Here is a 23,609-nt window from a genome sequence, read left to right as displayed (position 1 = left end):
CCCTCCTGGATAAAGATCCCTGCTTCCTGAATTACTTTCATGAGGTCCCCCCCCCCCCAATTTGGAAAGAAATATAATCAATTTCATAAAAATAAAATAATCTACACACAATACCCAATCAATGACAAATAGAAAACAAGTTCAGCCATTTCTGTAATTTTATTTAAATAGAAAAAAGTTAGGAAATAAAATAAACAGACTCGAAATTGAGCTCAGGTGCATCCTGTTTCTAGTGATCATCCTTGAGATGTTTCTACAATTTAATTGGAGTCCACCTGTGGTTAATTCAATTGATTGGACATGATTTGGAAAGGCACACACCTGTCTATATAAAAAAAAAGTCACAGTTGACAGTGCATGTCAGAGCCAAAACCAAGCCATGAGGTCAAAGGAATTGTCCATAGAGCTCCAAAACAGGGTTGTGTCGACGCACACATCTGGGAAAGGGTACCAAAACATTTCTGCAGCATTGAAGGTCCTTAAGAAAGCAGTGACCTTCATCATTCTTAAATGGAAGAAGTTTGGAACCACCAAGACTCTTCCTAGAGCCGGCCGCCCGGCCAAACTGAGCAATCAGGGGAGAAGGGCCTTGGTCAGCGAGGTGACCAAGAACCCGATGGTCACTCCGACAGAGCTCCAGAGTTCCTCTGTGAAGAAGGGAGCACCTTCCAGAAGGACAACCATCTCTGAAGCACTCTACCAATCAGGCCTTTTCAGAAGAGTGGCCAGACGGAAGTCACTCATCAGAAAGGCACATGACAACCCACTTGGAGTTTGACAAAAGGCACCTAAAGACTCTCAGACCATGAGAAACAAGATTATCTGGTCTGATGAAACCAAGATTGAACTCTTTGGCCTGAATGCGAAGCGTCGCGTCTGGAGGAAACCTGGTACCATCCCTACGGTGAAGCATGGTGGCAGCATCATGCTGTGGGGATGTTTTTCGGTGGCAGGGACTGGGTGACTAGTCAGGATCGAGGGAAAGATGAACGGAGCAAAGTAGAGAGAGAGCCTTGATGAAAACCTGCTCCAGAGCGCTCAGGACCTCAGACTGAGGTTCACCTTCCAACAGGACAACAACCAAGACAACGCAGGTGTGGCTTCAGGACAAGTCTCTGAATGTTCTTGAGTGGCCCAGCCAGAGCCCGTACTCAAACATCTCTAGAGAGACTTGCTGTACAGTGATGCTCCCCATCCAACCTGACAGAGCTTGAGAGGGTCTACAGAGAAGAATGGGAGAAACTCCCCAAATATAGGTGCGCCAAGCATGTAGCGTCATTTCCAAAGGCTGTAATCACTGCTAACGGTGCTTCAAAGTACTGAGTAAAGGGCCTGAATACTTAAGTAAAATGTGATTTCAGTGTTTTATTTTTAATACATAAAAATAAAAATAAAATCAATGGGGTATTGTGTGTGTGTGTATTGATGAGGGGAAAAATCTATTTAAATCAATTTTAGAATAAGGCTGTAACGTAACAAAATGTGGAGAAGGTCAAGGGGTCTGAATACTTTCCAAAGGCACTGTATACAGTTGAAGTCGGAAGTTTACATATACTTAGGTTGGAGTCATTAAAACTTGTTTTTCAACCACTCCACAAATTTCTTGTTAACAAACTATAGTTTTGGCAAGTCGGTTAGAACATCTACTTTATGCATGACACAAGTAATTTTTACAACAATTGTTTACAGACAGATTATTTCACTATATCACAATTCCAGTGGGTCAGACGTTTACGTTGACTGTGCCTTTAAACAGCTTTGAAAATTCCAGAAAATGATGTCATGGCTTTAGAAGCTTCTGATAGGCTAATTGACATAATTTTAGTCAATTGCAGGTGAACCTGTGGATGTATTTCAAGGCCTACCATCAAACAGTGCCTCTTTGCTTGACACCATGGGAAAATCAAAAGAAATCAGCCAAGACCTCAGAAAAAACATTGTCTTGGCTGATTTCTTTTGATTTTCCCATGATGTCAAGCAAAGAGGCACTGTTTGATGGTAGGCCTTGAAATACATCCACAGGTTCACTTCCAATTGACTAAAATTATGTCAATTAGCCTATCAGAAGCTTCTAAAGCCATGACATCATTTTCTGGAATATTCCAAGCTGTTTAAGGCACAGTCAACTTAGTGTATGTAAACGTCTGACCCACTGGAATTGTGATACAGTGAATTATAAGTGAAATAATCTGTCTAAACCATTGTTGGAAAAATTACTTGTGTCGTGCACACAGTAGATGTTCTAACTGACTTACCAAAACTATAGTTTGTTAACAAGAAATGTGTGCAGTGGTTGAAAAATGAGTTTTAATGATTCCAACCTAAGTGTATGTAAACTTCCGACTTCATCTGTATATTTAATAAATTTGCAAAAATATCTAAAGAAGTATTTTCACTTTGTCATTATGGGGTATTGTGTGTAGATTGAGTGGTAAAAAAACACTTGAATCCATTTTAGAATAAGTCTAACGTAACAAAATGTAGAAAAAGTCAAGGGGTCTGAATCCTTTCCCGAATGCACTGCTAATCTTTTGCCCTGCCCATTCAATTGCACACACACAATCCATTTCTACATTGTCTCATTACTTTAAAATCCTTCTTTAACCCATCTCCTCCCCTTCATCTACACTGATAAAAGCAGATTTAACAAGTGACATCAATAAGGGATTATAGCTTTCATCTGGATTCACCTGGCCAGTCTCATGTTTTGTTAACTTAGTATACACATCACATAAAGTTGTCTAGATAAAAACACCATACACAGAAGAATATAGAGCATACATACAAAACCACACTCACATTACATCAGTCTAGATTTGTGTAAAGCTTTTTTGATGGTGGACATGCTAGCTAGCTGTTGTGTGAATAAGTCCAGCTTGTTCTAGAGCAATGGTCCAAAGAACTGCAGACTGCCTTGGAAGGCCATGTTTTCTGATGGTTGTGCCAGCAGGTGCAGGTCCCATTGGTCATAAGCTTTGGCTGCTGCTCTGGTGCACCCCCGGAGGATGGGTGAAGACTCCCACCTGAACTGGTCTGACATGTATTCAGGCAGTTTGTGCTGTGTCGCCTTGAAAACCATCACTAGGGTGTTACAATGGATCCTGTCCGTTGGTAGTTTGATTCCAGATTTTTGCAGAAAAACCTGTCTTTATGTGTTCCCTCCGTGAATTCCCAGTCATGATATGAGCAGCCCTGTTGATGATACCCTGTAGCTGGTTAAGACCCCTCTTATTGCACTGATGTAGGGTGGGAAGCCATACCGTGGCACAGTTGTCCAGGTGAGTTATCATGGTGGTAGTAGATTGTCAGGAGGATGCCCTTGGAGACGAAGTCCCTTTACCTTTTTAGAGCGCCAAGCCCAGAAAGCCATTTCCCTGTGACCATGCCAGCATGTTCATTCCAGTGTAGGTGTGGGTCCAACTTCTTCCCCAGGTACTTTAAGCAGTTTACTTGCTTGTAAGTTTTTTGTCTGTCTGTTATTGTGATAGATTTGGCTGTGTCTCAGCTTTTGTGGGATGCCAAACAGCATTTCCTTGGTCTTATGAGGGTGTAGGGAGAGCTTGTTATCAGCGAACTAAGACGCTTCCCTGTTGATGTCGTTTAACACTGCATCCTCACACTTCCTGGTGTATTTGCTGAGTAGTATAGGATTGTCTCATCTGCAATTATGTATGCAGCATTTCTCCAGCACTGATGAAAAGTCATTTATGTAAATGCAGAACAGCAGGGATCCAAGCACATTCCCTTGTGGGACTCCATTCACCACACTGGGCTAATTGTACCTGGGCTAATTGTACCTGGGCTAATTGTGTGCTCTGCAGTTTGTACTGACTCCTCCCCATAAGTATGATGTGAATCACTTGATTGCAGTGCTGTCAAAGCCTAGTTTCGCAGGCTTCCTCTGGAGTGTGGGGTGGTGTAGTGTCAAAAGCTTTCTCCAGATCCAAGAAGAGTGCTGCTGTGACCTGGCTGTTACAAGCCGACTTGATGTCCTCCACAACCTTTTGCACTGCTGTAGATGTGCATCTTCCTAAAGCAACGTTGATAGGCTGTAAATAGTCCGTTGAGTGAGAAATAGTTGGCCACCTGTGTCTGCACCAGCCTTTACAACACTTTGGAGACAGCACAAAGAATTGATACTGGACGGTAGTTGGCCACATCCGATCTATCCCGACTTGGTGTTATATAAGCCGTTTTCTATGGACATGGGATTTCCCCAGTTGAGATTAACAGGTTGATGATATGAGTCAGGTGACTCGCTATCACTGTGGCAGAGTCCTTTAGAAGCCTGTAATGTTGTTAATGTTATTAAGCATGGATGAAGTGGTGATTAATGTCTAAAATGTAACTGTTCTTGTGGATTTTCTAATAGACCTTTCACAACTTGAAGAAATGCCTTTGCATTGATTTTGTTATGTTTAAGTCACTCAATTAGCATAAGAACACACCATAAGCTATGGCAAAATGTGTAGAATTGCAGGAAATTTGCTTTCAAACAGCAACATTTTGTCCCTGCGGCCAAGAGGGCGTCCTCTAAAACTTTTGGTCGGAGGCTGCACCATCGAAGATGATATGACTCACAGACTAGCACTCTGTAGACAATACTTCCATTATGACTGGACATTAGATCAAAATCATAATGTTTTAATCATAAAAAGCCACTAGATCCTAACTTTAAATGGCCGGATCAAATGAATTAAGACTCAAAGTTGATATTCACAAAGTTCATACAAATCAAGCAAGGCACGTTTGTTAGTTGATCCAATTTGGCAGAACACTTCCACTGGCTGGGATCAAAGGTGTTCACAGGGACAAGAGGTTTCTGAAGTGAGAAAAATGCTCTTGATCCATTTCTGTTTTTTTTTTAATTAGATACGCAGTGACTTGACATAGGCTTACTGAATGTCATTCATACAATCATGATACATGCATATCCCCAAATAAAATAGGAATAACGATAAACGCATACTGGATCAAATTCATTACACTGTAACGTTACTACAGTTGCTAACGTTGCTACCAGCAAATATGTCTGTGGCGTCACTACCGTGTCAATATGGGTATACCGGTGTGGCACCGGTTGCCATCTATTACCAGGTTTAACTACGGCCTAGCTAGCTAGCTAAGGTAGCTAGCTAAACAACGACAGTTAGCATCCCTTTTATGGATACCGGGGAGAAGGCCCAACTTAGTTAGCTAGGTTACTACTGTACCCAGCTAGTTTACATTCACTCATACGAGGTAGCAATAATATAGTTTTAGGATGATTAACTAGTTGCGTTTTGATGGCTACAAAATCTAGTCCACCCAAACCCTCTCACAAAATACTGCCTGACCCGAATAAAATAGTTCGCCAATATGTTAGCCGGATTAGCTAGTTATGAGTTTACAGTTGCTAATATGAAAGTGGCTGACTAGTTAGCTAGCTACCGGTAAACCGAACAAAGCCGGTGCAGTGGCCTTCTAGAGTTAGCTAACTAGCTACGCCAACTCGTGAAATTGTGTCTAGTTGGCCCGCTTTTCTGATCCCCACATGCACAACAGTTACAATGTATTGGCAAACAAAATTAATTATCTGCAGTTTAGCGATGTTGACTAGTTAGCCATTTTGGCAGATTATCAATAAACAACTATAGTAATTTGTAAGCTAACTAACTAGCAAGCTAACGTCTCCTCCCTATTCTTCAAAACATCCGTCATTGACCCGCACCCAACCGCTCACCAATACGTTACCTAAATGTTTCTCCCCCGAATACCTGACCAAGAGATGGCAGGGGTATTCTTGTCAATGAAGGATACTGAGGAGGCGGCAAGGTGCTCAGTTGAGGAGCGCCTGGGGCTCCCGACGGTAAAGACACCGAGGTCAGGGTAGCCCGCAGTTGGCTCGACGGAGACGGGCCAGTTCCAGGTCCACTTACTGCGACAGTGGCGGGTTTTGGGACTATTTTCGCCGGCAAACTCATTGCAAAAAAATAAACAAAGGAAAACAATACACTAATAAATACTGATACAAAATATATCTAGCTTTCATAAATATAGCAAGCGTAGAATATGATTGAAACAGGCCGCAAATCCTTTAGCCGACACTAGGGCTAGCTAGCTATTATAGCAACTCAGAATAGCTTTTTTTCATGGAAAGTCGCTGTTCGGGTCTGTGGTGCTATTCATGGGGACGGTGGGAGGTTTGCCTCCCTTGCCCGCCCGGGACCTCTGCAGATCCGTTTCAGTTCTTACGAACACTATCGCCGGCGTCTTTTCTCCTTCGATAATTTAACATTTGTTTTCAACGACTGATTTTTCTATAATCATTTTTCCACGGAGATGGGAGACTTCGTCAACATGGCGTTCCGGCCGCTTCCAGTCCGGTAGGACAGATGATTCGGCTATTCTCGTCCAATTACGGGTATGTACGTCTTAACTACAGCTATCGAAAATGACGCTTCATTTGTTGCATTCATGTGGCCAATTATCTATACTGACTGGCACATAGGCCTACATTCATGTATATTGAGTACTGCATTATTGTTGTTCTAAATAACTAGGCTTTATGATATTTTTTTAAAGAATGCATGTTATTTATTATTTTAACTGTAGTGGCTGTCTTGAAGTGTGTGTGTAAAATAAACTGTCTCCTGCTATATGTATGGGGTCATTCTCAAGAACCACTCACTCAATATATAAAATGTAATCAGGTTCAAGTACAGTCATCTGAACACATAATGATTGACCGATGGTGTATTTACTGGCAGAAGTGAAGTTTGTATTAGATCGTACTGTACTCGGTACTGTATTGTTTGTGTGCAGCGACATCTAGCGTTGATAACCACTATTAATTTACTTTTATTGTTTGGGAATACAACGGAGGTTCATCATTACGTTAAAGGTGTCGTCATGATGCCTCAGATGGGCCATCGAAATAGATGGGTCATACAAAAGAATGGTGACAACATTTCTATGAGATAAGAACAGTTAGTAACGTCACAGAGAAGTCATGTCATATATGACCAGATACAAAACGGTAAAATAAAAATGTTACGTGACTTGCTCAATGGTTAATATACTGAACAAAAATATAAACGCAACATGCAACAATTTAAAAGATTTTACGGAGTAACAGTTCATAGCAGGAAATCAGTCAAGTGAAATAAATAAATTAAGCCGTAATTTATGGATTTGACATGACTGGGCAGGGGCACCGCCATGGGTGGGCCAGGGAGGGCAAAGGCTCATCCACTTAGGAACCAGGCCCACCCAACCAATCAGAATGAGTTTTTCCCCACAAAAGGGCTTTATTACAGACATAAATACCCCACTCCCCTCAGACAATCCCACAGGTGAAGAAGCTGGATGTGGAGGTCCTGGGCTGGCATGGTTACACGTGATCTGCGGTTGTTGGATGGACTGCCAAATTCTCTAAAATGACATTGGAGGCAGCTTATGATAGAGAAATGAACATCCAATTCTCTGGCAACAGCTCTGTTGGACATTCCTGCAGTCAGCATGCTCCCTCAAAACTTGGCATCTGTGGCATCTGTGTGGCCACATTTTAGAGTGGCCTTTCATTGTCCCCAGCACAAGGTGCACCTGTGTAATGATCATGCCGTTTAATCACCGTCTTGATATGCCTCAAAGTCAGGTGGATGGATTATCTTGGCAAAGGAGAATTGCTAACTAACAGGGATGTAAACAAATTTATGCACAACATTTGAGGGAAAAGCTTTTTGTGCATATGGAATATTTCTGGGATCTTTTAATTCAGCTTGTAAAAAAAAAAAATGGGACCAACACTTTACATGCTGCATTTATATTTTTGTTCAGTACTTGCCCAGTTAAATAATGGTTAAACAGTACATCCTTGAGTTTCAGAATTCTCTGATTTAATATTTGTTTAAATATGTCTCTTATATCAGGCATTTAGCGATTATGTGAGGGTCACTTCCTTACAACACCACTACTGCATAAACTGGAGACATTAACCCAAATCAGTGTTAGGTTTTGTTGATGCAGAAACAAGCTAGGCCTACACATAGGGCTTATTGACCGGCTCAATCATGTGCAATAATAAAATATGGCTTTTACAATCCACTTGTTATGACAGTAACTTGTATTATACTGTAGATGTGATTGACCGTTTCCTCTGGATTATATCTCAATCCAAATCCAGGAATTGCAACTCGTCATTTTCTTTTGCAGTCTAGAAATATACAATAACTGAAGACAACACAAAGGTGGATTGATATAACTGACAAACAAATAAATATCACTATAACGCATATGACAACTTCATAAAATCTTATTGAGAGAAGTTCCCATTAGTTTTCCCCTTTTTATAACCGTTCCTTTGGTTTCCAGTGTTAAAATTGTCCCTCCATTAAGTGAACACGAAGGCACATTTTCAGAGTTCCATTGGGGAAAGAGAGGCCGATTTCTATAACAAATTTTCTTTATGAAGATAGTTGGGTCTGGCTCAACTTCCAGCTTCAGTCCTCATAAGGACACTGAGAAGTGTAGTGGGTAAGACAGCTGGATTTTCAGTGCTATCGAGACCAGTACTCTACTTCCTTAGAGACTTTACCTCTGCATCTATTTATGCTCCATGTCCCCAGTGTCCATTTTGCCACCTGCCAGACCAACCAATGTGTAGCTAGGCATCACCAAAGCTCACACTTGTGTTTAGGGTTCATGGGGGCATCTGCCTTGCAGCCAAAGTGCTCGGAGAAGTCATGGGAATTGGAGATGGTGCCAATAACTCGAAATCTTGACGGACTGTGTGGATCTGTGATGATGCCCTCATGCGAGCTTTCCGGAGTTCGAACTGAGCACCATACCTACACATAGCAGGAAGCACAGACACATATTATTAAGGACTTTAGAGTGAATAATCCTTCATTTACATTATCAATGTAATAGGACATTCAAATTAATACATAATGTTGAAGGCAGGCATGTTAGAGAATGCATTACTAAATTTGCCACAGACATGGAGATACTGTAAGTGGCACAAACCTGGGCGAATCCAACAAAAAATAACTGATGATTAGTCATCCCCAGGGCGGGCAGAGTGGCCTCCTCTCCATTCTTTGCAATCCAGTTCACATAAGCCTTCAAAGCAGACAAGGATCATGTTACAGGCAGCATGCATTTTCTCTCTATGGCAAGAGGATGTTTGAAACAATTTTTTTGTTTTTATCTTTCTTGCCCTCAAACCTTCCAAATACGGCATCCCACATTGATGATTCTGAAATGTCTGCACATTTACTGTATGTGTGCTTGTAAGTTGAATTGTCAAGTTTACTTTCCCCTTAGCCCACCCTAACACCTCCCTATCATACAAACCTTGTAGGCAGCCTTCAGGCCACCATTGTCAGCTATGTTCTCTCCCAAGGTGTGTTTTCCATTGAGGGCTTCCTTGTTGATGCTGTAGTTACTGTACTGCTCCACCATACACTGGGTCTGCTTCTTAAAGGCCTCCACAGACGAGTTCTTCCACCAGGAGCGGAGGTTCCCATCCTTGTCGTACTCCCTCCCTTTAACATAAAGCAAAATATGCTTCAGAACGGGAGACCTAATTTGAAATCATAAGTATCCCAACAATCAAACATATGGCACATTACAACTTACAGAAATTACAGCCTATAATAATTTGTTCTTTTTTGGGGGGTGGTGTATGAGTGCGGACACAGTCCCCCACTACCACAAATTATGAAGTAGAGATTCCCACATCTGGGGAATTTGAGGGATCAGCTCGTCCAGAGTGCAATGGCCGAACCTCGCCCTGGGTGAACCTCCTTCGTGATCAAGGTGTCTCCCCTGCCAGGTACTGTAAGTGTACAGCCTAGCTATATTTCTAAAAAGAGTCTTTTAATTTGTACCAAACTTCTTTATTCACATCATTTTATTCTGAGTCTCCCATATAAAGTAACAAGAGTTAAGACGCTACAACTTATATGAAAATACAAAGTCTTACCTTGGTCATCAAAAGCATGTGTCAACTCATGTCCCATAACTACACCAATCCCCCCAAAGTTCAGGGCCCTGGAAATTTATTCAACAGTTTAACAAAATCCTTTCAAGTAAATAAAAGCATTTTATAACAAAGCAATTACATTCTGGGCTATGTAAAGACACTCAAGGAGACACCACACACACATACTGTATACAATTCACGCAAGTACGGCGTATTTTTGCCTGAGATGGGGCGGTATTAAGGAACTGAATAGGCTGAAAAGGGAAGAGGGACCTACTTTGGCCATGAGCGGCTATAAAAAGGAGCTTGAAGGATTCCTGCAGGGAGCACCATCTCATTCTTGGTAGGATTATAGTATGCATTCACTGTAGGAGGGGTCATGCTCCACCTGTGTATGCAAGACAAAGTATAAGTCTGAGAGGAGGGTGGTAACCAGTCGTTGACTCTCACCTATCCCCTATCGCCTTAGCTAGGCTGTTGACTAGAGATCAGTGTGAAAGCATTAGAACCCTAAGCTGCTCTCTTACACTATGTAGTAAGAGAAAAATATCAGTTCGGCTGAGGGAAATTGGTTGCCAGGGAACGTTTCTGGGTGCACTATTCTACAGAGTCAGCAGAATGGGAATTTGTAACTGTCAGAGAATTTGACCTCTTTGGAGAGGCGAGCACTCACTGATCTCTGTTTGGGGTTTTCCTTAGCTGGTCCGCAGTCACTCTGGCAGAGAAGTTATAGTACTGCATGACATTTTGAAAATACAGGTCAGACACCACCTCAAACTGAGAGAGAGGGGAATCAGGTTAGAAGGCGAAAGAGGTTTACACACAAGCAATGCAAACAGGAGATACTGTAAGATTGGCAACTCTCCCCAGAACCAGGGTGTCTTACAGTAAGACAACATCAATGAGTTGGGTCTTTTAAATCAACATATGATAAGACATGGACTTCATAATATAGAAGTATGCATATTCAATGTAATGACATATTTACCTACATCATTGAACACTTTGTCAAGCTCCTTGGGGTCCATTATGAATTTTGGATATCCAACCATGTTGTAAATGGCTTCAGCCTATAACAGAGCAGATGAGGTGAATTGAGACAGATGCTTACACCAGATGGCATTACAGAGTTCTGTTTCACAAACTGATGATAAAGCAATAAGGACTATGTTTTCTGTGTCCTGTCTGGCAATCTCTTATGGAATACAATGGAAATCCTATCGCTGCTACATACCTTATGTTAGTTATAAGGCAAGAAACTTTTCCAGAGTTGCTAATCTGTGTAATGACAAGTCCCTCACCCCAGCCGTGGAAAACTTTCTACAAGTTAGTCAAAGCAACCCATCTCTCCCACCTTCTCTTTGGCTGCCTTTTTGGTCCCCTGATCCATCCAGTCCACATACTTCAGGCTGTCCTCAAATGCCCATTTGATCTCAGAGACCATATCTTCTGCCTGATAGAAATATAGGGAAAAGGAAAGGCTTGTCGAAATCTCACCCAGGGGCAGTTCACAGTGTAGGTAGGTGTGTAGGCGATACCTTGAAACACTTACAATGGCCTTGCTGTCCTCAGCAAAAGTGGCTTTGACAAAGAGGGCCCCGAGAGCAAAGCCGAGGGCACTGTCTGTGTCGCTGACGCACAGCTTCCAGCGTGGGGTGCAGCTCTGAAACATCACACCAAGCACATGAGAACTATGACACCAACCCACCTACACACAAGATCACTGCACCACCTACACACAAGAGTAATGACACCACCTACACACAAGATAGCACTGTCTCTCAGACTTGAAAACACTGCATGATACTAACGCAGTATCAACCCAGTCTAACTGTATTAGCTTTTAAAATGCTCCTCAAGCATGGAATAAGTAGTAAAGTGTTGGTTTTTCTTTTGAAGTAAACAATCTTTCCTTGGAATCCATAACTTTGCGGCTATGCCTTGGAGGTGAAGCCAGGCCTTTATCAGAGTGTAGGGAGACAGCACGTTCCCCTCTAAAAGGGCTGACTGTTGTTTTTGTGAGACTCTCCGAGATTAGCAACAACAGGACAGCCCTCTTGCCCAACTTCCCCTCGATTACAGGGAATATTAGAATCAAACTGAGACTGCAGACAGAGTAAGGGGGAAAGGGAGAGATCAACAGAGTGGAAACGGGTGAGAGAACAAGAGATATGAGTAGAGACAGGGAAAACAATGACACAGTGAGTGAGGAGTAGAAAGGGAGGGGTGCTAAAAGTATAGTTTAGAGGGTCCCAGGAATTGTGCACACACACACACACACTCCCCAGGACGAGAATGCTCTTGGTATGATCTGACAGTGTGACTCCAGCGCAAAGCAAGGAGAACAGGATGTTTCTCAGATAAGGGTTTGGATAGTTGGAACACCCACAACACAGCAGATAGCAGAAGCTTTTAGCAGAAGGCAGCAAGGCTATGTGCCTAATGATGACAGTGACTCAGCTGAAGTATTTCTTATCAGCTCCTTGTTTAATTAAAGGGACACTTGGGATTTTGGCAGAGACCCTTTATCTATTTCTCCAGAATCAGATTAACTCATGGATACCATTTTTTATGTCTGCGTGCAGTTTGAAGGAAGTTGCTGACTAGTGCTAGCGCAATTGCTAACTAACGTTGCTTGTAGATAGACTTTGTCATTGCACTATGGGTAACACTAGTTGGCATTGGCTCACAAAATGACCTCCAACTTCATTCATACTGGACGAAGAGACATAAAATGGTCATCCATGAGTTCATCGGACTCTGGAGCAGTAGATAAAGGGCCTCTGCCAAAATCACAAAGTGTCCCTTTAAGTTTGCCCCTAACAAGTGCACATCTCATTAAGTGTTATCTATGCCAATTTCTGTTTGCAGTTTACTTTATAGCCACACATTTGTTTTATTTATCTGTGCTATAAGCAAGTATCGCTTTACCTCTTGACTGAGGCAGCAGGAAAAGCTGGTCCCCCTTGAGTACCCTTATCTGTAGGTCTGTTGACAATTTCCCTGCCAGCTTACAGCCCTGACCTTTTCTCCATCTCTCTCTCACCTTCTTGGTTCCATACATGACTTCAAAGAAGCGCTGCTCAGCATCCTGGAACTTCTTGTCCAGGATGGACACCATCTTCCTCACCACCTTCATGATCATGTAGTTGTTCAGGACACTGCTCAGGTAGGAGTAGATTAATTCATTACACCATATTAACATTTCAGGAAAGGAAGCAAAAGGTTATATTCTATATGTAGTTTGCATAACGTTTTATAATATCCCCTGTGCTGCTCATATAATATCCCTATCCAATCGATATGAAATCACCCCAATGGTTACCTTCATTACAAAGCGTTGTCCATCAGCATTTAAATATGAATGAGTGGAAGGCAGGGATTGGAAGTGATTCTAACCTCTTGTTAGTGCTTGCAATGAGGTCAGAGACCTTCTGGAGGTAGTCCTTGGCGTACACCACCACAGGCTCCGAGTCATTTAGAAGAACAGGAGCAAACACGTCTGTGAGGTAAGGCATCCAGTCCACCGCAGGAGCCAAAGTCTACAGACAAACAGAGAAACAATGATACTGTCAACATCTACTCGTGCACAGATATATATATATATATTTTTTTTTTTTAAATCAGCAGGTATGAACAGAAAGTAGGAAGAAAGACCTTGGAGAAGGCACTGTTAAACCAAAAATGCAATCTATGCAAAATACACTTGTTGATTGAGACAGCCAGTGGTGGAAAAAGTACCCAATTGTCATACTTGAGTAAAAGTAAACATACCTTAATAGAAAATGACTCAAGTAAAAGTGAAAGTCACCCAGTAAAATACTACTTGAGTAAAAGTATTTGGTTTTAAATATACATAAGTAAGTATCAAAAGTAAATGTAATTGCAAAAAGATACTTAAGTATCAAAAGTAAAACGCTAAATCATTTCAAATTGCTTATATTAAGCAAACCAGATGGCACAATTTTCTTGTTTTTTAAAATTTCTTTAAGGATAGCCTGGGTTAACACTACAACACAGACATAATTAACAAATGAAGCACGTGTGTTTAGTGAGTCCGCCAGATCAAAGGCAGTGGGATGACCAGGGATGTATTCTTGATAAGTGAGTGAATTGCACCATTTTCCTGTCCTGCTAAGCATTCAAAATGTAACAAGTCATTTTGGGTGTCAGGGAAAATGTATGGAATAAAAAGTACATTATTTTACGTAGGAATGTAGTGAAGTAAAAGTTGTCAAAAATATAAACAGTAAAGTACAGATACACAAAATGACTTAAGTAAAAAATACTTTAAAGTACTACTTAAGTACTTTACACCACTGGAGACAGCTCAATCTGGAAGTCATCTACTGTATGTTTGTATCTGGTGATACTGCAGGTGGACATGGTGTTGATGTTTGGATCATCTGAAGCAGCAGAGAGATGCAAGTCGTTCTGGGACTGACCGCCAGATCCTTTGCCTGGATCTTATGGTAAATTAGCTCCTCGTCCCTCCTCTCCTCCTGGGGTACGGTGATGTTGGCCAGGGTGGTCTCAAAGTCCACAATTTCCTGCATCAGCGATCTGGACGTCTCCTGTGAGCCCCCCAACAGGACCCCTAACTCCACCAGGAAGTCTAGGTATGCATTCAGATACTTCCCAAGACCATGTAGGCAGCACAGAGGGAGAGATGTTGGTTAAATTCAATTAAAAACACAATCCAGGACTAGGAAAATACTGACTATTATAAGCAGAGCATTATCCCTTGAGCTATACATTCTTTCTCTATTATTTCTTCATTTTCTGTCCAAGTGCCATACTGTAGGGTTTGTACTGTCCCTTTGGTTGTTTTCTATTCCTACTAACCAGGTTTCCATCCAGCCTTTTTATGCGAGTAAAGTACATGTTGGATAATGGAAACAGCAAATTTGTCGACCCCAAAAAAAAAAACTGGGATCTTTTTGTGTCTAAAATTATTTGTGAAAAATGGTGGTAGAAACGCCTTTTATGTTCCAATATTGATATAATAACTAACTATCATATCGAAGTAAACGTTGAGTCACGCAATGATATGTTGTGTGGTTCTTCCACTACGACTCGGAAAAGCATGCCGTTTATTAGGCTACAGATGAAATAAGTAATGATGAAGGTGGTGGAAGTGCATGGTGATGAGCTTGATGCTCTTTTCCCAAAATTATTGAGGGTCTTATTCTAGTGACAGGATGATCGATTCTTGGCTGCTGTTTGACAAATAAATATTCTCGCTCTTTTGTCCATAATTTTCTCATCATGTAGGCACCTCAAACTGAACTATGGCCCTCGAAGCCAGATCCACTGAGTTTTTTCATTTTGACCCTCTGATAAGGGACTGATTTAGACCTGGGACCCCAGATGGTGCAATTCATTATCAAGTAGAACAGATAACCAGCAGGCTCCAGAACTCGTAGGGTAAGAGTTGAATGCCCCTGATTTAGGCTATACTCGCACTGTATCTGCAAACTGTTGGCTAGAATGCAAGTGCCAAGACATTTGCTATATAACATTTTTAGTGACAAAAAACAATCAGTAAAGTTGAAAATACGATAGAACCCCATTTAACTTGTATTTTTTTGTTCGGTACATGGAATTTAACCGCAAAAGTTATTTTTATGTGCACTCGCTCATTGCGCACAGCCTTTTATCAGCAACAAGTACATTTGATGGGGAAATTAACATATTTGTTATGTACACTACCGTTCAAAAGTTTGGGGTAACTTAGAAATGTCCTTGTTTTTTAAAGAAAAGCAATTTTTTTGTCCATTTAAAATAACATCAACTTGATCAGAACTACAGTGTAGACGTTAATGTTGTAAATGACTATTGTAGCTGGAACGGCTGATTTTTTTATGGAATAGCTACATAGGTGTACAGAGGCCCATTATCAGCAACCATCACTCCTGTGTTCCAATGGCACGTTGTGTTAGCTAATCCAAGTTGATCATTTTAAAAGGCTAATTGATAATTAGAAAACCCTTTTGCAATTATGTTAGCACAGCTGAAAACTGTTGTTCTAATTAAATAAGCTATAAAACTGTCCTTCTTTAGACTAGTTGAGTATATGAAAAGCCAGCTGACATTTACTCTTGAGGTGCTGACTTGTTGCACCCTCGACAACTGGTTCTGGTTTCCACTGTATTCACATTACATTTTACATTTTAGTCATTTAGCAGACGCTCTTATCCAGAGCGACTTACAGTAGTGAATGCATACATTTCATACATTTTTTTTTTCTTCCCTGTGCTAGCCCCCCGTGGGAATCGAACCCACAACCCTGGCGTTGCAAACACCATGCGTTGCAAACACCATGCTCTACCAACTGAGCTACAGGGAAGGCACATCCTACCATACCTTTGTCTGTACATTATACCTTGAAGCTATTTTATCGCCCCCCAGAAACCTGCTCCTTTTACTCTCTATTCGGGACGTCATAAACGACCAATTCTCATAGCTTTTAGCCGTACCCTTATGCTGCTCCTCCTCTATTCCTCTGGTGATGTAGAGGTGAATCCAGGCCCTGCAGTGCCTAGCTCCACTCCTATTCCCCAGGCGCTCTCTTTTGATGACTTCTGTAACCATAATAGCCTTGGTTTCATGCATGCTAACATTAGAAGCCTCCTCCCTAAGTTTGTTTTATTCACTGCTTTAGCACACTGCCAACCTGGATGTCCTAGCCGTGTCTGAATCCTGGCTTAGGAAGTCCACCAAAAACTCTGAAATCTTCATCCCTAACTACAACATTTTCAGACAAGATAGAACGGCCAAAGTGGGCGGTGTTGCAATCTACTGCAGAGATAGCCTGCAGAGTTCTGTCCTACTATCCAGGTCTGTACCCAAACAATTTGAACTTCTACTTTTAAAAATCCATCTCTAAAAACAAGTCTCTCACCGTTGCCGCCTGCTATAGACCACCCTCTGCCCCCAGCTGTGCTCTGGACACCATATGTGAACTGATTGCCCCCCATCTATCTTCAGAGCTCGTGCTGCTAGGTGACCTAAACTGGGACATGCTTAACACCCCAGCCATCCTACAATCTAAGCTTGGTGCCCTCAATCTCACACAAATTATCAATGAACCTACCAGGTACCACCCCAAAGCCGTAAACACGGGCACCCTCATAGATATCATCCTAACCAACTTGCCCTCCAAATACACCTCTGCTGTTTTCAACCAAGATTTCAGCGATCACTGCCTCATTGCCTGCATCCGTAATGGGTCAGCGGTCAAACAACCTCCTCTCATCACTGTCAAACGCTCCCTGAAACATTTCAGTGAGCAAGCCTTTCTAATCGACCTGGCCTGGGTGTCCTGGAAGGATATTGACCTCATCCTGTCAATAGAGGATGCCTGGTTATTTAAAAAAAATTCCTTCCTCACCATCTTAAATAAGCATGCCCCATTCAAGAAATGTAGAACCAGGAACAGATATAGACCTTGGTTCTCTCCAGACCTGACTGCCCTTAACCAACACAAAAACATCCTGTGGCGTTTTGCATTAGCATCGAACAGCCCCCATGATATGCAACTTTTCAGGGAAGTTAGAAACCAATATACACAGGCAGTTAGAAAAGCCAAGGCTAGCTTTTTCAAGCAGAAATTTGCTTCCTGCAACACAAACTCAAAAAAGTTCTGGGACACTAAAGTCCATGGAGAATAAGAACATCTCCTCCCAGCTGCCCAATGCACTGAGGATAGGAAACTCTGTCACCACCGATAAATCCACTATAATTGAGAATTTCAATAAGCATTTTTCTACGGCTGGCCATGCTTTCCACCTGGCTACCCCTACCGCGGTCAACAGCACTTAACCCCCCACAGCTACTCGCCCAAGCCTTCCCCATTTCTCCTTCTCCCAAATCCAGTCAGCTGATGTTCTGAAAGAGCTACAAAATCTGGGCCCCTACAAATCAGCTGGGCTAGACAATCTGGACCCTTTCTTTCTAAAATTATCTGCCTAAATTGTTGCAACCCCTATTACTAGCCTGTTCAACCTCTCGTGTCGTCTGAGATTCCAAAAGATTGGAAAGCAGCTGCTGTCTTCCCCCTCTTCAAAGGAGGGGACACTCTTGACCCAAACTACTAGAGACCTATATCTATCCTAACCTGCCTTTCTAAGGTCTTCAAAAGCCAAGTCAACAAACAGATTACCGACCATTTCGAATCCCACCGCACCTTCTCCGCTATGCAATCTGGTTATAGAGCTGGTCATGGGTGCACCTCAGCCACGCTCAAGGTCCTAAACGATATTGTAACTACCATCGATAAGAAACAATACTGTGCTGCCGTATTCATTGACCTGGCCAAGGCTTTCAACTCTGTCAATCACCACATCCTCATCGGCAGACTCAATAGCCTTGATTTCTCAAATGATTGCCTCGCCTGGTTCACCAACTACTTCTCTGATAGAGTTCAATTTGTCAAATCGGATGGCCTGTTGTCCGGGCCTCTGGTAGTCTCTATGGGGGTGCCACAGGGTTCAATTCTTGGGCCAACTCTTTTCTCTGTATACATCAATGATGTCACTCTTGCTGCTGGTGAGTCTCTGATCCACCTCTACGCAGACGACACCATTCTGTATACTTCTGGCCCTTCTTTGGACACTGTGTTAACAACCCTCCAGACGAGCTTCAATGCCATACAACTCTCCTTCTGTGGCCTCCAACTGCTCTAAAATACAAGTAAAACTAAATGCATGCTCTTCAACCGATCGCTGCCTGCACCTGCCCGCCCGTCCAGCATCACTACTCTGGACGGTTCTGACTTAGAATATGTGGACAACTACAAATACCTAGGTGTCTGTCTCCAATCCAAAATTAAATCTAGAATTGGCTTCCTATTTCGCAACAAAGAATCCTTCACTCATGCTGCCAAACATAACCTCGTAAAACTGGGTATGTTTGGCAACATACCCTCGTAAAACTGACCATACTACCGATCCTCGACTTCGGCGATGTCATTTACAAAAGAGCCTCTAATACCCTACTCAATAAACTGGATGCAGTCTATCACAGTGCCATCCGTTTTGTCGCCAAAGCCACATATACTACCCACCACTGCGACCTGTACGCTCTCTTGTTGGCTGGCCCTCGCTTCATACTCGTCGCCAAACCCACTGGCTCCAGGTCATCTACAAGACCCTGCTAGGTAAAGTCCCCCCTTATCTCTGCTCACTATAGCAGCACCCACCTGTAGCACGCGCTCCAGCAGGTATATCTCTCTGGTCACTCCCAAACCCAATTCCTCCTTTGGTCGTCTCTCCTTCCAGTTCTCTGCTGCCAATGACTGAAACAAACTACAAAAATCTCTGAAACACTTATCTCCCTCACTAGCTTTAAGCACCAGCTGTCAGAGCAGCTCACAGATCACTGCACCTGTACATAGTGTCACGTCCTGAGCCTTGTAAGATGTCATTTTCTATAGTAGAGTAGGTCAGGGGGTGTTTTGGGGTGGTTTTCTTGTTCTGTTTCTATGTTGTTTTTCTAGGTTTCTATTTCTATGTTGGGGTTGTTGGGCAGCCGGTTCTCGTTGTCTCTAATTGGAGATCATATTTATGTAGGGGTTTTTTCCATTTGTGTTTGTGGGTTGTTCATTTTTGAGTAGTGTGTTTTCTCTCTGCGTCGTGGTTTGTTGTTTTGTTGTTTCAAGTTTTTTGGAGTATTGCAAACGTTTCACGGTAATAATAAATATGTGGAACTACAAACACGCTGCGCCTTGGTCCGATCCTTTAAACTGCCGTGACACATAGCCCATCTATAATTTAGCCCATACAACTACCTCTTCCCTACTGTATTTATTTATTTAGCTCCTTTGCACCCCATTATTTCTATTTCTACTTTGCACTTTCTTCCACTGCAAATCTACCATTCCAGTGTTTTACTTGCTATATTGTATTTACTTTGCTACCATGGCCTTTTTTGCCTTTACCTCCCTTATCTCACCTCATTTGCTCACATTGTATATAGACTTATTTTTCTACTGTATTATTGACTGGATGCTTGTTTTACTCCATGTGTAACTCTGTGTTGTTGTATGTGTCGAACTGCTTTGCTTTATCTTGGCCAGGTCGCAATTGTAAGTGAGAACTTGTTCTCAACTTGCCTACCTGGTTAAATAAAGGTGAAATTAAATAAATAAAAAACTACTGTGATTATTATTATTTAACCATGCTGGTCATTTATGAACATTTGAACATCTTGGCCATGTTCTGTTATAATCTCCACCCGGCACAGCCAGAAGAGGACTGGCCACCCCTCATAGCCTGGTTCCTCTCTAGGTTTCTTCCTAGGTTTTGGCCTTTCTAGGGAGTTTTTCCTAGCCTCCATGCTTCTACACCTGCATTGCTTGCCGTTTTAGGCTGGTTTTCTGTACAGCACTTTGAGATATCAGCTGATGTAAGAAGGGCTATATAAATAAATTTGATTTGAGCAAGACACTAGTCATTTTTCCAACAATTGTTTACAGACTAATTGACATCATTTGAGTCAATTGGAGGTGTACCTGTTGATGTACTTCAAGGCCTACCTTCAAACTCAATGCCTCTTTGCTTGACATCATGAGAAAAATGGAAAAGAAATCAGCCAATACCTCAAACAAATTGTAGACCTCCACAAGTCTGGTTCATCCTTGGAAGCAATTTCCAAATGCCTGAAGGTACCACGTTCATCTGTACAAACAATAGTACGCAAGTATAAACACCATGGGACCACGCAGCCATCATACCGCTCAGGAAGGAGACACGTTCTGTCTCTAGAGATGAACGTACTTTGGTGTGAAAAGTGCAAATCAATCCCAGAACAGCAGCAAAGGACCTTGTAAAGATGCTGGAGGAAACAGGTACAAAAGTATCTATATCCACAGTAAAACAAGTCCTATATCGACATAACCTGAAAGGCCGCTCAGCAAAGAAGAAGCCACTGCTCCAAAACCGCCATAAAAAGCCAGACTACGGTTTGCAACTTCACATGGGGACAAAGATTATACTTTTTGGAGAAATGTCCTCTGGTCTGATGAAACAAAAATAGAACTGTTTGGCCATAATGACCATTGTTATGTTTGGAGGAAAAAGGGGAGGCTTGCAAGCCGAAGAACACCATCCCAACCATGAAGCACGGGGGTGGCAGCATCATGTTGTGGGGGTGCTTTGCTGCAGGAGGGACTGGTGCAACTCACGAAATTGATGGCATCATGAGCAAGGAAAATTAGGTGGATATATTGAAGCAACATCTCTAGACATCAGTCAGGAAGTTAAAACTTGGTCGCAAATGGGTCTTCCAAATGGACAATGACCCCAAGCATACTTCCAAAATTGTGGCAAAATGGCTTCAGGACAACAAAGTCAAGGTATTGGAGTGGCCATCACAAAGCCCTGACCTCAATCCCATAGAACATTTGTGGGCAGAACTGAAAAAGGGTGTGCGAGCAAGAAGGCCTACAAACATGACTCAGTTACAGCAGCTCTGTCAGGAGGAATGGGCCAAAATTCACCCAACTTATTGTGGGAAGCTTGTGGAAGGCTACCTGAAACGTTTGACCCAAGTTAAACAATTTAAAGGCAATGCTACCAAATACTAATTGAGTGTATGTAAACTTCTGACCCACTGGGAATGTGATGAAAGAAATAAAAGCTGAAATAAATCACTCTACTATTATTCTGACATTTCACATTCTTAAAATAAAGTGGTGATCCTAACTGACCTAAGATAGGGAATTTTTACTAGGATTAAATGTCAGGAATTGTGAAAAACTAAGTTTAAATGTATTTGGCTAAGGTGTATGTAAACTTCTGACTTCAACTGTAGATATTCCATACAAAATCTGCTGTTTCCAGCTACAATAGTCATTTACAACATTAACAATGTCTACACTGGATTTCTGATCAATTTGATGTTATTTTAAAATGGACCAATTTTTTTGCTTTTCTTTCAAAAACAAGTACATTTCTAAGTGGCCCCAAACTTTTGAACGGTAGTGTACATTTTAAAATAGTCGCCTGCAAATCTGTCGCCACTGGATGGAAACCTAGCTACTGAAACACATATCTAGCGAGATACGTTTCTCAGTAGTACTGTGCCAATTTGTGAATGAATTTCCTAATTTAATCTGGCCTTTGTATCAAGGCACTGATCTATTTTAAGTCCTCCCTTACCCTGTCTTTCATCATGCTACAATTTTTAAGCACATTCACCCAGTTAAACCCCTTGAGCCATAGTGCAGCCACCTGTCAGTACCTTTGCATTGGCAGTTTTGTTGAGGTAATAATCCCGAGAGGGGAGCCCCAGCCCAGATTGATCCACCTGTACAGAAGGTAAGAGGAACAGTGCATGACTACCAGTTCACACCCTATTGAAACATTTCAGTGCTCTGAGCAAAGTGAGCCTGGGTCTCCACTCTAGCTTTGACAGTGTAGTATTGCAGGATCTACAGTATACTGCAGCTTCGATTAACCATACAATTTCTAACATCCCCTTTAAAAGAAAGAGCAGGTAAATGTGCATGTAAATCCTCCCTGAGTAGATCTGGGGATAAGTGATGTTTGATGAATGTTCTACCAAATGTAAAGAGGAATGTAAATCAACAGCTAAATAAGTGAGGAGAAGGCCTCTGGGAGTAGCTGGGCCTAGAGCCACTGTCTGGGCCTGAGGCACAGTCTGAGCCTGGAGCCACTGGGGTGACTGGCTATCCTCTCACCTGGATAATATTGTGGTTGGAGCACTTGGAGTCTGTGCTGACAAAGACAGTGAAGAAGGGGGAGCAATGGTAGTTGGCTGACACTGTGCGTAGAACCTCCTGGAAATTGTTGTTGTCCCAGGAGCCAGTTAGGGCCCATCCTCCCGTCTGTAAAGTAAAATGTATGATCTCCTTCAGAGAGAGGCTCACTTAAACCCTGAGAGTTCCTTAATATCAGGGCAATGGATACATCAAGGATACATTCAAATAATAATAATAATAAAAAATTGGTTAACTATTTAAATTAACTATGTCAAAGAATATGTTAGCACATCAAATTGTGACATTATAGCTACATTGGGCCATGTCAGACGACTGGATGAGGATGCCTCGAGGAGTGAACTCACCTGATTGATGAGCTCCTGTAGAGGCTGAGCTCCTAACTCTTCGATCTTAGTCTCATTCATACATGCCTTGTAATACATCTGGGCATTCTCCTCAGCCTTGCTCAGCCCCTTCATGGTGGTGTTCTCTGCCATTCACAACATTTTACAGTTAAGTTTTCTCCAAACTTCTGTTACAAGAAAAGGATAACTGTTATAGGCTTTCATTTTTCCATTTATGTTTTGAGGTTGTACTTTAGAACGTATAGCTCGTTATCACATAGGGCGCACCGATTGGGGTCACCTTGTTATAGTCAGTATATGCTACACCTGTGCTGGTTGCCATCTCGTTAGTGGGAAGATGTTTCACCTGTGCAGGCCCAGGTGCTATTTCAGAGTGGCTGGCCTAGTGCTCCATTTGTCTTGAGAGATGTGGATGGTTAACAGCTTAAGTTAGCGCTCCCTATTTTGAGTTCTAGACAAACAATCCTTTATAGGATCTTCCCTGTTTGGTTTGCTTTCTGTCTTTAAGTTTCGTGTGTTTGTTAGCCTCTTCTTGGGCAGATGTAGTAGGCGC

At 42.1% G+C, this 23,609-nt stretch overlaps 2 protein-coding genes and 1 non-coding gene across 25 annotated transcripts in view; all 3 read right to left on the bottom strand.

Annotated features, from left to right (window-relative positions):
• Window positions 1-6,508, bottom strand: part of LOC106565887 (eukaryotic translation initiation factor 4 gamma 3) — a 59,249-nt gene extending 52,741 nt beyond the window's left edge. For 18 of the 21 annotated variants that reach the window (XM_014133525.3, XM_014133527.3, XM_014133533.3 and 15 more), the window contains exon 1: window positions 5,800-6,506. In XM_014133525.3, coding sequence (XP_013989000.2) covers window positions 5,800-5,963 — 164 coding nt within the window. In that variant the 5' untranslated portion in view covers window positions 5,964-6,506. Of the gene's footprint in view, window positions 1-5,799 lie in introns of all 21 variants that reach the window. The other 3 variants (XM_014133528.3, XM_014133530.3, XM_014133531.3) reach the window with 2 other exon arrangements.
• Window positions 6,509-6,824: 316 nt separating this feature from the next.
• LOC106565889 (endothelin-converting enzyme 1) overlaps window positions 6,825-23,609 on the bottom strand; it is a 50,552-nt gene continuing 33,767 nt past the window's right edge. For all 3 annotated transcript variants that reach the window (XM_014133544.2, XM_082959299.1, XM_014133545.2), the window contains 15 exons: window positions 23,057-23,181; window positions 22,671-22,817; window positions 22,211-22,276; window positions 14,413-14,601; window positions 13,367-13,509; window positions 13,014-13,128; window positions 11,520-11,630; window positions 11,322-11,420; window positions 10,960-11,037; window positions 10,641-10,744; window positions 10,245-10,355; window positions 9,968-10,035; window positions 9,337-9,527; window positions 9,007-9,102; window positions 6,825-8,828 (listed from right to left, as the gene is read on the bottom strand). In XM_014133544.2, coding sequence (XP_013989019.1) covers window positions 8,652-8,828; window positions 9,007-9,102; window positions 9,337-9,527; window positions 9,968-10,035; window positions 10,245-10,355; window positions 10,641-10,744; window positions 10,960-11,037; window positions 11,322-11,420; window positions 11,520-11,630; window positions 13,014-13,128; window positions 13,367-13,509; window positions 14,413-14,601; window positions 22,211-22,276; window positions 22,671-22,817; window positions 23,057-23,181 — 1,820 coding nt within the window. In that variant the 3' untranslated portion in view covers window positions 6,825-8,651. The remainder of the gene's footprint in view (window positions 8,829-9,006; window positions 9,103-9,336; window positions 9,528-9,967; window positions 10,036-10,244; window positions 10,356-10,640; window positions 10,745-10,959; window positions 11,038-11,321; window positions 11,421-11,519; window positions 11,631-13,013; window positions 13,129-13,366; window positions 13,510-14,412; window positions 14,602-22,210; window positions 22,277-22,670; window positions 22,818-23,056; window positions 23,182-23,609) is intronic.
• On the bottom strand, window positions 9,656-9,826 carry LOC123725703 (U1 spliceosomal RNA). Its single transcript, XR_006758219.2, has one exon. It is a non-coding gene; the product is annotated as a U1 spliceosomal RNA (small nuclear RNA).

This window comes from Salmo salar, chromosome 12, assembly GCF_965601325.2.
Source record: "Salmo salar chromosome 12, fSalSal1, whole genome shotgun sequence".
Classification (NCBI taxonomy): Eukaryota; Metazoa; Chordata; class Actinopteri; order Salmoniformes; family Salmonidae; genus Salmo; species Salmo salar.
This window is presented reverse-complemented; position numbering and strand designations above follow the sequence as displayed.